Source organism: Ambystoma mexicanum, chromosome 1p (assembly GCF_040938575.1).
Source record: "Ambystoma mexicanum isolate Mex_15411 chromosome 1p, UKY_AmexF1_1, whole genome shotgun sequence".
In the NCBI taxonomy this organism is placed as follows: domain Eukaryota; kingdom Metazoa; phylum Chordata; class Amphibia; order Caudata; family Ambystomatidae; genus Ambystoma; species Ambystoma mexicanum.
The window spans coordinates 1,453,189,617-1,453,205,283 of NC_090921.1; the positions used below are offsets into that span (position 1 = coordinate 1,453,189,617).

General features: G+C 47.0%; 1 protein-coding gene across 1 annotated transcript in view; it reads left to right on the plus strand.

Annotated features, from left to right (window-relative positions):
- The first annotated feature begins 11,501 nt into the window (after positions 1 to 11,501).
- LOC138455188 (fatty acyl-CoA hydrolase precursor, medium chain-like) overlaps positions 11,502 to 15,667 on the plus strand; it is a 799,801-nt gene continuing 795,635 nt past the window's right edge. The window contains exon 1 of the mRNA XM_069607091.1: positions 11,502 to 11,909. Coding sequence (XP_069463192.1) covers positions 11,831 to 11,909 — 79 coding nt within the window. The 5' untranslated portion in view covers positions 11,502 to 11,830. The remainder of the gene's footprint in view (positions 11,910 to 15,667) is intronic.

Sequence of the window (15,667 nt, forward strand, 5' to 3'; positions counted from 1 at the left end):
ATAGTGATATCTAAACCCCCTTGTAGATATGCCCGGAGCTTGAACCTTGTTCCCTCCACCCTGGTGATAAACCCCCTAGCAGATCAAAACTAACCGAAGGAGGACACCAAAATTCCAAAGTCTTAGCAAGACTCTAAACTGCAAAGAACTGATCACTAAACAGTTAAACACCAGAAGAGGTCCAACCTATATTTCAGCCAATTTGCAGATCCTTGAAGCTCACAGTACCCTGAGCTGGCACCTTACTGCAAAAACAAACTCTTGAGAAAAACTCAAAGGTCCAACTGCCAAGCAGGTGACTATGAGAATCAAGTCATTAACTAAATATATATCCCCGCCCACTGGGAATAGCACTGGCAGACACCTTCTGATAGTTAATGTAGGGACGCTGGAACGCATCGTGATAGAGGGTCATAATAACGTAGATGGGGGATTAGTATCACTCCCAGACCTCTCTATCCCACCAAGGGATATTGAGCCCTCCGAAAAGATGAGAAAACTCCCCCACTTATGCAAGGGAAAAACCTTGCAACCCAGAAGAAGGCTACCCTGAGGACCATATTAAAGCCATGCTTTACACCCTTAAGGGAAATAAATACACTCTAGCACCTCTAACCAATACCCTGACCGTGGACAGGCTCCGCTTAACTTATTGAAATACCAGAAAGTAGCCCAAAGGAAAGTAACTGACAGGAGGGAAATGCACAGTGCGAGTCTGCACTGGTCACGCGTCAGAACTCCTGTTAAAAGGAAAAACAGAAACCATCGGGTGTTACTCCCAGAGGTGTAATACTATGATGCAATTTCCCCCAAGGATAGCGGGAAGGGGAGTGAGGGGGAAAGGACTCTGGATAATGATCAATGCCCCGTAAATGTAAGGTTGAGAAAGAAATCTGGGACCACTGTCCCTCAAACCCTGAGGTCTGAGTCACTGTATTAATGTGAGGCTAACTGGCCACTAAGGGAATCAGGGGAAAGAAAAAAAACTAAGCACATTGTCCATAGCAAAACGGTACTTATACAGTACTACGAACCCTCAGGTAAACGAGTGGTGCTTATCACTACTATGAACGTTGTGTGGTGTGAGGTGTTCACTTATCGATTTTAGGAGGATAAAAGACTGATTTAGACCTTTCCAAAAGTAGGAACCTGCATCAGTAGGGTCAGCACGTATATGAAAAACAGCACTCTATTTGCTGTACTATAGAAACATATATATATATATATAAATGTATACCTAAAGAGGTTAAGCAACACTCTTGAGGGTACAGAAGCCTGCTTGTACTCCTCGAGCAGAGGAGAAGTTGCAACACACTGTTAGACGGTTAGCTGAACCATAGGCTAAGCTTTGGTAGGAAAACCATGGGGGAGTGGGGCAGGCGCCATAAATTTATTATTTGGCAACTGGTTTATTTGATACCATCAAGTGTTTCCAAACACTCCATCCAAGTAAAACATGGTTGCTCAACTGAACAGTTACCCTCGAGCTGACCCTGTCTCCACCAAAATCCAATAGAATAATGAACGTCCAATGGGACAAAAGTAGGGGAAAAAACACGTCCCCACTAAAGAGAGCCTTAAGCCCTGCAGACCTCAATAGAAGCCTAACGCATCATCTTTATTTTCTTCCTCATGTTGAGAGAAAACTGTAGCTTAATCAGCACGGGTATTGGGTGGAGCAATTGATATCGGGGAAAGCAAAACCTAAGGAAAGGACTGAGTTGTCCTGAAACTAACTAAGGTAAAGGGCAACAGAATTTTAACGAAAAGTCAAAGGTTAACATCAGTGGCTAGAGAGGAAGGTACAACCCCCCACATGGGTCTGTTTACAACCACCTCCACACACTCTTTTCTATAAAGTACTTAATAAATAAATAATATAAAATATATAAAATAAAATATATACATTATCCAAAGAAGAGGGGTTACGCCCTCACAGGGGCCCGGACCACCGGCCCTTATAGACGCTGATACCTACTGAACTATGCAGGCTACTGACCATTCTGCAAATGCAAATGTGTTCCAGTCATCACTGAACCTATTGTTTAGCAAAAGTACACTGAACAAGTGCGTCTCAACTGCTCACCCTAGCAGGGTGTGGCAACCAGCAGTACACGAGGGAGCACCTCGCAGTAGAATTCAGGCAAAGCCTGAAACCGAGCAGGTTATGGCATGCTTACAGAAAAAAAAAACAATGACATCTGCCGGTGTCCAGTCATTTGGCCGACTGAAAACTGGTCGAATGACATTTGGTCGACGCAATTTGGTCGAAAACCAAATGGTCGCATTTTTTTTTTAATTTTATATATTTATATATTTATATATTTATTTTTCGGGTTTTCGTTTTTAAAAAAAAGGGCTGCCGACTTTAAGGGAGGAATACACTGAGCAAGTGCTCCTCCAACTGCTTGCCTGAGCAGGGCGTGATAACCAGCAGTACACGAGGGGGTAACCTCGCATTAGAACTCAGGCAGAACCTGAAACCGAGCAGGTTATTGCACACAAACAGCCATATGCAGCACACAAAACAAAGTTGCCAACTTTAAGCGAGGAATACACTGAGCAAGTGTACCTCAAACTGTGCACCACAGCAGGGTGTGGAACCAGCAGTATACGAGGGGCCACCTCGCAGCAAAACACAGGCAAGACCTGCCACCGAGCAGGCGACGGTACCTTTCCAGGGATATTGACATCTGCCACCAGCCGCACGTAAACAAAAACTGCCAAGTTTAAGGGAGGAATATACTGAGCCAGTCTACCTGAAACTGCTCACCCCAGCAGGGTGTGGAACCCAGCAGCAGACGAGGGGTTAACCTTGCCCTAGTAAACTCAGGCAGAACCTGAAACCAAAACAGGTAATGGCACCTACAGTGAAGGCAAATCACCATGCCTGAGCAGCACTTAAATAAATAAATAAATAAATGAATATATAAATAAATAAGAAAAGAAATAAAAAACCAACAGAATGGCTGCTTATGAGGCACTTCAGTAGGCGAACTGGTGTTAATAGAAGCTGAAAATATCAAATTAAAACACCAAATAAAATATACATTTTTAAATATATATATAAATACATATATATACACATGTAAATACATATACATATAAAATACACACCCATATGTGTACACTGCCAATGGCAGGCTGCGAACCCAGGTCCCTCTGCATGGTAAACCAGCAACCTTCCCCTTGACCTATGTCGCTTGTGTGCTGAAACAAAAGCCTTCCTGCAACCATAGATCCATATATATATATACTAATGAATAATAATAGAGCCTAAAACAAAGAAAACATGGAGGCGTTCAATTTAAAAGAGAGGACAGCTGCACGTAGTAGAAATGCTCATTAAAGAGCTTCACTAAAGAAATGAGGGCCTAGCGTACTGCCTCCCAGCCGTGTCTCAAGAACAAGCCTAGCCTGTGTGCCTCTGATTTCAAACGCGAGCAGCGTATAAAAAGAAAACACACATGCGTGTGAAGCGAAATGAAAATACTCGGAGCTGAATTACAGCCGTGATACGCATCGGTAAGAAGCTGAGCTTCTTAAACAGACCGCGCGCGTCACTTAACAAACAAATGGGCAATGCGTGCTGGCTCCGGAGACTGGAGGCAGCCGCACAAAGATAAATCAGACCTCCCCTGAGGGGAAAGAACACGTGGGCAATGCGGGCTGGCTCCTGGGACTGGAGGCAGCCGCACCAAGATAAACAAACTGCCCTTGAGGAAAGAATTTGAAGAATTTTTAAGAACATGTGTGCAATGTGGGCTGGCTCCGGGGACTGGAGGCAGCTGCGCAAAGATAAACAAACTTCCCCTGAGGGGAAAAGAACTCCACGTGTCGCCGCCTGAGTTTTATGAGGCAGGCCAAGCGACTTTAATTACACTGAACATGCGAAAACGCCGCCCACTGTACTCAGCCAATGACTCATATTACGAGAAAATACAACACTCTTTCACTGGCATAGTGCAATAAATCACTTTCAATATACATAAATAACAGAAAAGAACACTCTAAACTCCCTAAATTCCACACTAAGGCAAGAGCTAGGAGGAATGACTTAGCTGTGGATTTCAGCAGCAAAGAAAGAGGAATTGGGATTAGAGTAATGGACTTATAGAAGGTAGGGTCCCTGCTCATTGGACGCCTGCAGGGCATGACCTGTCCTCCATGATGGATTGGGGAGCTCCTTTACATTGACATTGACCTCTATTTAGTTCTGTTCTTTACAACTGTTTTGTTTGTAAAAGTTTTTTCTTTGCTGCTGTCATATCCTCCGTTTCCCCTCCCAGGTCCACATCTTACTCCCAGCCTCCCGCTTCTACACCACAAGCGCAGGGTAACACTCGAACATCCCGCAACCCACGCCAGTCTTCGTTCAGACTGCGACCATTCTTTTACTGGCACCTACCTTGGCGTTGCTATCCCAAACAACGTTGGTATACAGGATCACGAAACAACGCAGGTCGCGCGCCGTGTTGTGTTACCATAAGGAGAAAAACAAAGCGCCTCGAGTCACGTGCTTCTACATCGACGGCTGCTTCCTTCACTACGATGGTCACCTGATCCGACTCCACGCTCCCGGAGCAGAATCACGTGATTCCTGTATGCTGTTAAAAGAACGAAGGAAACAATCAACAAACGCTTCACAGCTGCCTCATTCCTGGAGTGCTGCATAGCGTTTAGTTATCACGTTTGGAACTTTGGCTTACTCGACCACGGAACTCTCACGGATTGAACTGCTTTGCCCTGACACTTGCTTGGAACTCTGGCTTACTCGACCACGGAACTCTCACGGATTGAACTGTTTTACCCTGACACTTGTTTGGAACTCTGGCCTTACTCGACCACGGAACTCTCACGGATTGAACTGCTTTGCCCTGACACTTGCTTGGAACTCTGGCTTACTCGACCACGGAACTCTTTTGGATTGCATTCTTCTTTTCCCGTTGTTAAGGTGAACGAAACACCCGACGTCCTTGGTATTTCGATTGGACTTCGTGCCTCTGCTTGTGATACTCCTGCCGGTCCCAGATATCCTTCCTCCCCTATCCCTTCAAAGTATCCGGCCCATCAGACAGGGGTAAGCTTACACACGTTGATTCGCCTTACTGCATTGTCATTTGTTTTCTCTTAACTGACCTAACCATTATTGCCTTACAGCGGTCAGGGGGTCCTTCCGGCGTTCCCGTTTCCGGCCTTCAACACTCTCACCTGTGGCCTCAAAGATTGCACTGATAGTAATACCTATATCTATCAGTGTGGTACTTGGGGACGGAGGTCCTAATAATCTGCACGACCATCAAGTACAACAGAACAGACTGTGAAGCCTACTTGGTCGTTTAGATTATGGACACCTCCGCCGGGGACCCTGTGACCGCTCTATTGCAAGCAGTCGCTACCCTTAGATCCGACATGGCCGCGGCCACTACAGCGATCCACCACCGCCTAGACGCCCTACAGAGCACCCGACACCCTTTACCTGATAACGCTGAATTCGGGGATGCCACGCCTCAGGTTCCGACTACCCCTGCTGCCCCTCCAGTGCCAACTCCTGTGTTGCTCCCAAGTCCTTTCCCTTTAGCAGCCCCGGAAAGGTATCAGGGAGACCCTAGTAGGTATCGAACATTTCTAAATCAGTGTAAGCTTCATTTCCTATGCCGACCACATGCCTTCCCTGACTCTATATCAAAGGCCGCCTTTCTCCTTTCCCATCTTTCGGGTGTGGCTGCGACTTGGGCAAACCCCTTGTTAGAAAACAACCATCCTGCTCTATACGACTTCGATCTTTTGGTCAATGAGATGGCGAAAGTCTTTGACACTCGACACAAAGCGCAGTCTCGGGATCTAGAACTGCTAGACCTAGCCCAAGGAAAACAGACACTCATAGAGTACATAACCCGCTTTAATCAGCTATCCGCAGAAACCTCATGGCCAGAAGACAAGAAGGCGGTTGTATTTTATCGGGGTTTGTGTGGGGGCATGAAGGACGCCCTAGCAGTCGTACCATCGCTTCCCTCCGTCTACTCAGACTTGGTAGACCTAACGTTACAAGTGGATGCCCGGAGAACCGAGCGTAGGGCAGAGGGGGGGTTTTCTGGTCACCGGACCTCTTCCTCGATAGACCCAATTCCAGAGCCCATGCAAGTAGGAGGGATTCGCAGCCCCATAACCCAAGTTGAACGGGAACGTAGACGTTCTGGCAATGCCTGTTTCTATTGCGGTACGAATGGTCACTACGTAAAGGAGTGTCCCCGTCGCCCAAAGCATAAGAACCCGGGTTTTCGGAAGGCTCGCCCCTGAGATCGGGGGTAAGGGCGAGCACTCCAACGATCACCTCCGACCTTGCTTTTGGTCCCATCCAACCCATAGTGGTCCAGGCTGTGTTGATTCCTAGCAGAGATCAGGAGCACCCAGTCCAGATCGTCATAGATTCCGGAGCAACTGGTTGCTTTATTGATATTGCGTTAGCCCATCGACTCAACCTACCACTCATAGAGAAAGACCGCCCGGAACAAGTACAGGCCGTGGACGGTACCTCTCTCGCTTCCGGCCCTATTAAGCAACAGACCGCCCCTCTGGAAGTAATAATTCAGGGTAATCACAGAGAAACCATGTCCTTCGATCTAATCACAACCCCGCAGTTTGGGGTCATTCTGGGCATACCATGGCTAAAACAACACAACCCTTTCATCAATTGGGGTACCGGACAAGTATCCTTCGAGTCAGAAATCTGCCAACACTACTGCTTAGTTGAGTCCGCCGTCCCGTCCACTCCTGCCAGTATCCTGGGAGTCGTGGCTTCTCTTACCATGGAAGATAACTCTTCCCTAACACATACGGTCGGGGTGGTGTCAGCCGGTATACCCACGGTGTATCAGGATTACCACGTGGTATTCGATAAAGTTTCAGCAGAAGGCCTGCCACCCCACAGGTCGTATGACTGCCCTATTGATCTGATACCAAACGCTCCAGTACCAAGAGGCCGTATCTATTCTTTGTCTCAGTCCGAAGAACGAGCACTGAAAGAATACATCCAACAGGCCCTGCGACTTGGTCACATCCGCCCTTCCTCTTCCCCAGCTGCGAGTCCCATATTCTTCGTTCCTAAGAAGGAGGGGGACCTACGTCCCTGTGTTGATTACCGTCGGTTGAACACGATCACCATAAAGAACCGGTACCCGATTCCTCTTATCTCCACGCTGTTGGACAAACTAACACACGCTACCGTTTACACCAAGTTAGACTTACGTGGGGCTTATAACCTGATCCGCATACGCAAGGGGGATGAGTGGAAGATGGCCTTTTGCACTAAACAGGGTCTTTTTGAATATCTGGTGATGCCTTTTGGGCTTTGTAACGCCCCCGCTACGTTTCAGCATTTTATGAACGACGTGTTCAGTGACATCCTGGACGTGTATGTCGTGATCTATCTGGATGACATTTTGATCTTTTCCCCTTCATTGGAGGAACACGTCGTGCACGTCAAGGAGGTTCTGTCCCGTCTGCAGGCGAATGCTCTGTTCGCAAAACCCGAGAAATGTTTGTTCCATACCCATGAGGTGGATTTCCTTGGTTTCCACATAACACCCGGGGGTCTCGCTATGAATCAGTCCAAGGTACGCGCAGTCACGGAGTGGCCTGTCCCAGTTAATCTCAAACAACTGCAGTCCTTCCTTGGTTTCGCGAATTTTTATCGGCGTTTCATCACTGGGTTTTCCTCCATCACTGCCCCGTTAACCGCTCTTACCAGTCCCCTGGTCCCTTACCTTTGGACTCCGGAACACCAAGAGGCATTTGATGCTCTCAAAGCTAGATTTACCACAGCGCCAGTACTCCAACACCAGGACCCAGAACTCCCTTTTGTCTTAGAAGCAGACGCCTCTTCGTTTGCATTAGGTGCAGTACTTTCCCAGCCCTGCTCAACCTCAGGTCGGTTACACCCTGTGGCATACCACTCTCGGAAATTCAACTTGTCTGAGGTGCATTATACCGTTCCAGAAAAAGAGCTCTTGGCCATCAAGGATGCCGTGCAGACTTGGAGACACCATCTCCTGGGGGCCAAGCACCAGACGATAGTCTATTCAGATCATAAGAATCTCCAAGACCTGGCTACACTCAAATGCCTGAACAGCCGTCAGGTGCGATGGCATTTGTTTTTCGCCGCTTACGATTTTATGATCAAACACCGACCAGGTATTGGTCACGGGAAGGCCGATGCCCTGTCTCGTTCACCTGGGGGGGACTCTCTTCCTGTATTTCCTGAAACGTTGTTAGACAAAAACCACGTCATTTGCGTTTGCACGCCTACCCTGCCAATGATAGCCACCATACGCCAATGGGTATCACAGAATCAACATAGGTTAACAGAGTGGGACCTGTTCCTCCAGGATGGGCTGCCTTACATACACGGGAAATTATTCCTGCCCACTACCGACACACGCAACCAGGCCCTAGACTGGTCACATGATACAGCTATCAATGGTCATCCTGGACAAACCCGTACACTAGACCTATTGAGGCGTTGGTGTTGGTGGCCTTCTATGAGACATGACGTCGAGGTATATGTAAATTCCTGATCCATCTGTGCACAAAGTAAATCCCGCAGGGGTCGCCCCTTAGGCTTGCTCCGACCTCTACCGATACCCCCTAAACCGTGGCACACGATCTCTATGGATCTAATCACCGATCTACCATGTGTACAAAGCCATGACACGGTGTGGGTGATCGTGGATTCATACACCAAAATGGCACGATTCATACCCTGTACAGGGATACCTACGGCCCCCACGTTAGCGCGCCTGTTTTTCAGATCAGTCTTTTGCCTCTTTGGATTACCTCAAGTAATAGTATCCGATCGAGGTACTCAATTCACCTCTCGTTTTTGGCAGGCGTTGGCCAAGCTACTGGGCATCGATGTTTGGTTTTCCTCTGCCTATCATCCAGAGAGTGACGGACAGACGGAGAGGGTAAACCAGTCATTGGAGCAGTATCTACGTTGCCTTACCCTCCAACATCAGAACACATGGCTTAACCTTTTACATCTTGTGGAATTCGCATATAATAACGCTCTTCACTCCTCCACTGGTTTCTCCCCATTCTATTCACTATACGGCCAACACCCCCACACCCTGCCACTTCCTGATTTCCCACCTACAAACACCCCGGCTGCTGATGCGTGTGCCCGCGACCTCGTCACGGTCCACGCCCAGACCCTCGTCCATCTGCGGGAATCCCAGGCCTACATGAAGGCAGTGGCTGATAGGAAGAGATTGCCAGCACCCGAATACAAGATCGGGGATCGTGTTTGGCTGTCTACACGTCACCTCCATATCCCTGGTTGCCGCAAGCTGCTTCCTCGTTTTGTGGGGCCCTATAAGATCGTCAAGGTCATCAACCCTGTTGCCTTGCGTCTTGCGGTTCCAACTGCTTGGCGGGTCCATCTGGTGTTCCATGCCTCTCTGCTCAAGCCCTGCCCTGATACTACCCGTATCTGTGCCCCTCCTGCTCCTGTTTCGGTTTCTACGCCCGATATATATGAGGTCAATGCTATTCTGGGTTCTCGTCTCTGTAGGGGACGCCTCCAGTATTTGGTGGACTGGCTGGGTTACGGCCCTGAAGACCGCTCATAGGTTCCATCTCGCGACGTCCATGCCCCGCGGTTGCTTGCCCGATTCCATCGTGACCATCCGTCAAGCCCACGAGGTCGTGGGCCTTTGGGGGGGGGTTCTGTCATATCCTCCGTTTCCCCTCCCAGGTCCACATCTTACTCCCAGCCTCCCGATTCTACACCACAAGCGCAGGGTAACACTCGAACATCCCGCAACCCACGCCAGTCTTCGTTCAGACTGCGACCATTCTTTTACTGGCACCTACCTTGGCGTTGCTATCCCAAACAACGTTGGTATACAGGATCACGAAACAACGCAGGTCGCGCGCCGCGTTGTGTTACCATAAGGAGAAAAACAAAGCGCCTCGAGTCACGCGCTTCTACATCGACGGCTGCTTCCTTCACTACGATGGTCACCTGATCCGACTCCACGCTCCCGGAGCAGAATCGCGTGATTCCTGTATGCTGTTAAAAGAACGAAGGAAACAATCAACAAACGCTTCACAGCTGCCTCATTCCTGGAGTGCTGCATAGCGTTTAGTTATCACGTTTGGAACTTTGGCTTACTCGACCACGGAACTCTCACGGATTGAACTGCTTTGCCCTGACACTTGCTTGGAACTCTGGCTTACTCGACCACGGAACTCTCACGGATTGAACTGCTTTGCCCTGACACTTGTTTGGAACTCTGGCCTTACTCGACCACGGAACTCTCACGGATTGAACTGCTTTGCCCTGACACTTGCTTGGAACTCTGGCTTACTCGACCACGGAACTCTTTTGGATTGCATTCTTCTTTTCCCGTTGTTAAGGTGAACGAAACACCCGACGTCCTTGGTATTTCGATTGGACTTCGTGCCTCTGCTTGTGATACTCCTGCCGGTCCCAGATATCCTTCCTCCCCTATCCCTTCAAAGTGTCCGGCCCATCAGACAGGGGTAAGCTTACACACGTTGATTCGCCTTACTGCATTGTCATTTGTTTTCTCTTAACTGACCTAACCATTATTGCCTTACAGCGGTCAGGGGGTCCTTCCGGCGTTCCCGTTTCCGGCCTTCAACACTCTCACCTGTGGCCTCAAAGATTGCACTGATAGTAATACCTATATCTATCAGTGTGGTACTTGGGGACGTAGGTCCTAATAATCTGCATGACCATCAAGTACAACAGAACAGCTGCTGTGGTTTCAGAGTAAAGCTTGTAATGCATAATATGAGCCTCCTGTCTTGTCATAGAATCACATTTTTTGTTTCATTATGTCAATGAGGATTTCAAAAAGTTTGGGACCCCCTATTACTTGTAGAAACTGAACCAAAATCATTTGAAGTGGCCATATTTTTTTTGTTGTTGCAAAGTTTGGTTCGGATAAATCGAACTCCGCCAAAGTTATAATCTGTTCAAAAAGTGCTCTTCCTACGAGTTGAGCATCTTAACCATAACTACAGGGCCGCTACCTCAGGCCCTGTTATATATAATGTGCCACCGGAACTAGTCTACAGGCAAACAAATCCACACAATTCAAACTCGAATTTCAGCCTGTGTGCAGTTCTTCTAGATATACAACTTTGCTACATATAACAGCGTTGCTGGTGGCAGCCGGCGAGTTTGACTTGAGCACCCGTTATGAAAATGCAGGCCTTTGTGTCGCACCTTTTGTCTCGGAAAAAACAGTAGCTGAGACAGTATGTGACCGCACTGCTAATATGACTTTTTAAGACAGTTCCCTAAACGTTTGTGGCAGTTAAAGGGTATTACAACATAGGATTGGGAAGCGCTCCAAGTATGCTAACACAGCGTCCCTCGTAACATCCTGCACGGAATCCAGAGATGATTAGATGTGAGGCTTGCACGGAGAAATTAGACCCCGCCTTCGGAAGTATTGCGTGGGAAGTGAGGAAATCTCTCACTTCCCTTTCGCAATTCTGCAAGACTTCCTTTAGAGAATATTGCTTATGAAATCTGGCGCGCGGCCGCTTGAACGTGACTTTGCATTTTCTCGTGCACACGGCTGGGCTGTGAGACGGTCTTCTTCTGGAGGCACTCTTTCCCTTTAAAATTAGAGCACTTGGCGGGAAGGCCGAGGCGGGGCGTTGCTCTTTATAACTCTGTGTTGCTTCACTTTGCAGCACGCTTGCCATTTCCGTGATACAGCTTTATCCAGACATTTCAAGTGATTAAAGGAAGCCTAGAGCCCGCTACACATCGATACGTTTGGCTGGCGATATGTGGCCGTGCGATGGACCCACGATCATTCTCTTTTGTCTGGCAGTCAATGTTTGGAGGTCGTCATGTGCATCTCATGGTAAGATCAATGCTGTCAAAATACCTTCCGTTGTTATTCCAATATTATATCCCATTAATGGGAATAAGAAAATGTACCCATTGTAGGTTTGTGAATCAGGCCCTTAGTCTTTTAAATATATATATTTTTAAATTGTTTATGGCAATCCCAGTTCAATGCAGGCAAATCTTGTAACATTTAGACAAATAAATGCGTCCCAGTGCCAAATAAGTGACAATTAATTTATGGATGGATGAATGTGGAGCCTGCACACTGCAGCAACATGTCATGTACTGTTCGTTTCTTACATAATGCGCTTTCATGCTACTCAGCCACTTCAAAGCTCTTTGAGCAAACAGAAGAGGATGGAGAGGACAAAACAGAAAATAAGGGAGGAACAGGAGAAGAGGAAACTTGGGAGCTCAAGGGAGTGGATACATCAGTGTGCCCTCGTAATGCCCATGTCTTCATGTAATACACATTACATTATACATAATTCAAATTGTACCACAGTCAATTTTTGGCGGTAAACAGGCTGCACTTTATTAGAGATACATTCTCATAGAGAGATCATGACTGGGACCGCATGTGTTTTTACGCCAACCAAAATCTGCTATCATGACCTTAACCCTAGCAGCCCGGGCTATCTGCCAGCTGCCAGTTTGGCCTACCAGCTGTCTGAGCTGCTCAAGGGTTAATTGCAGAATCCAAATGGCCAGTGCAAAGCCCAAGCCTGGGGCATAATTCCAGCCAATTGACACCAAAGGGGCCACCGTCTCCGCTGGCTTGGCCTGTTAGATGAGAGTGGACCCCCTCCACCCACAACCCAGGTAGCAAAATCATCTATTTCAACATTTGGGCATGGTCCGAACATTTTATAATCCATTGTGTAGGTCCCGCTCAATAGCGCCACAGGGTTGACTGGGCACCAGTCCGACAGCCCTCCCCTAGTGCTAGGGTACAGGCACCTGTCAATACCGCCCAGCAAATCGTCAAAGAAAATGTCCATCGCCTCTTCTTAGAGATGTACACCATCCTTGTGGAAAACTATTGGGAGTAGAGTCTTAATAACCCATGTCAAAGGCTGCGAAGTCTAGAGGTGTGCGTGTACTTTGCCAATTCTATGATCAGCTTCTTCAACGATGAATTCCTAGCTGCGGGGTGCACCCCCATCCACCAATCCTGCATCAGGATCATCCCAGACCACCAACCATCTGCCCCAGCCACTAGGAATTCGCCATATGCAGTGACCATCTACATAGCGTGCCCTTGTCCAGGTAAGCGACGAGAAAGGCAGAAGAGAAAATGCCACCAAATTTGATCGACCCGAGCCAGCAGGATTTATAAATACTTTAACACAGGTGAAGTTAAAAAATGCAGAATTTATAAAAATATTCATTGACTTGACATGCCACTCTGCCCCATTACAGCCGCATTCTGAAGCCTTCTCCCTTGCCCTGAATAATTGTATTGCCCCTTATATATTCCACCTTCCTCCATTAAACCGAAATAATGATGTACCACCTAAAAGATATGCTTTTTTCACTGGGTGGCTACACTGAAGCACGGTCACTCCAAGTGATTGAAACACAACCTGGGGAAATCCCCATTACGAAGATCCTCCTGTGAATGTGCCCTTCCTGTGGGCCTCCAGAGAGTTGATAGGAACATGTGTAGGTAAGTAAACGTCTACCAAAGCTGCAACTGTGTAACAACCTCTCCACTGCAAAAGGATACTGACACTAAACGCCCTATATCTGTGTGCCTGAATCTGCTAATATGAACAGCAAATGAAGCAAAACTACCAACCCCCCAAAAAACCCAATGAAAACTACCCCATCATGCATAGCGGAGAAGAGACCTTTTCAATAGCTGCCTTGCACCAACCATTATCTGCAGCATAGCTGGCTCAACCCCCATTAAACGGGGATGTTGGTATAAAGAAGGTCTAGACCTCACCAATAGATGTGATACATTGGACGAAGGAATCCCTCTGACGCATTCCTGAATTACAAAGCCACAATTAAGTCAATATGAGACATTTGCCGGCATGATGTTTCAATGACATAAAAAACACTTCAAAGCCAACCTTTCCCATGATCCTCTCCCTATGAACTTAATGTTTCACACATAAGGCCCAGCAATGCCCAGGATACAGGTGTGTCGCAGTTCTGCCCAATGGCTAAAACCTTTGTGCCTGCAAAGCACATCCATGGTACGGGAAGTTAATACCAACTTTATGCAATTAACCTTCAGCCGCATTTAAGACAGAAAAAGAGAACCGCAAGTGCATTCAAAAGGTACTTCATGGAAAAACCATGCAGGGACTAAGAAAATATGGGAGCCCCCAAAGAAAATATATAACATTCCCCCACAGATCTCCCAGAACAAGTGTTTGATCCACCCATGCACCACAGTATGAAGAGGATTCGAACTTGCCAGGATGTGGGAGCTCTTTAGCCCTGGTAATTATAGCCAAGGCAATCCCATTTAGCATGGAAGCAACCGCTACCTGGAGCTACTTTCAACTCCCTAGGCAAGTGGTGCCATACGAGCCTAGCTATGCTGTGTTTACTTTGTAGGTTTAAGCATGTGTTTACAGGACAATGAAGGACACATCCCGATGACAGTTAAAGCATACTGTGTGAAAAAATAGATACAAATTAGAGTTTGTGTCTTGTACACATGCTAGTTTTGCTGTGTGCTATACACTAACTATTGGTTTCCCTAAGGTAGCTTCTACCTAATGAATGATATTTGGCACACAAAAGATGCTTTTTTGCATCTTGTTAACAAATCCTAATTTTGATCCCATCAAGAAGGTGCCTCCTTTCAAAGGACCTAGAAGCAAGATGCATGTTTCAATTGGCCACAGGCAAATAGTCTCTGAAAAGGGGTTCCCAGCCACTTCGAAGGCAGAATCTGGAAATGTATAACCCTCCAACAAATGTTCATATGCGAGCTAGGTGGCTTATTGTAGCCCATAACCGCAAGAATACAGGCATGACCTTATTAATTATCTTTCCCTCAGGCCGTTGCTACACCAATACTACCGAGAGTCATGTACTGGGATGATCGGTCTACTACAGTTACAAATACATCTTATGGGTCAATTTATTTTCTCCTGTTCCATTTATTTACTGACACAGACGGAGGGTTCATCCCAAATTGCTATCAAATGGGATGTGGGCCCACTAATGGGAGTAGCCTTGATCTGGGGCGTCACTCACCTGGGCATGATAATACGAAAAGGATGTTTGGTAGGCAGAATCACATTCAGTACCCTTTGGGAACACTACACACAATTAAGACTACAAGTGTAAGTATAATTTCACCTTTGGTACAAGCCTGTACTACACAGTAATGTGGTAGCAGTGGTTGAGCAGCCAGACCTATCTCAAGAGTAAAGTGAGCAATACAAGGAGTTACACAAAGGGCTAACAATCACAGTGGTTCAAACAAACACTTACTCAAGTTTTCTTGGCAAAAGAATATACATTTATTTACACAGTCAGTTGGAAAACATTTCACTAGTAAGACCAGCTCAATATCACAATCTAATATACTACAATACACAACCGATATGTTTCTGAACAAGTTCAGCTCCCATGAAGTGGGAGCAAAATGGCACTTCCGTTACTTTTAAAAAGGGGGTAAAAAGACAAGGTTAAAAAAATTAAAGCACAAATACTTTCACAGATAGGGCAAATAGTTTCAGTTCACTACAACCAGCAATTCAATTCAATAGGCCTGGCCCAAAGTCAATGGTTCAGAGTTCT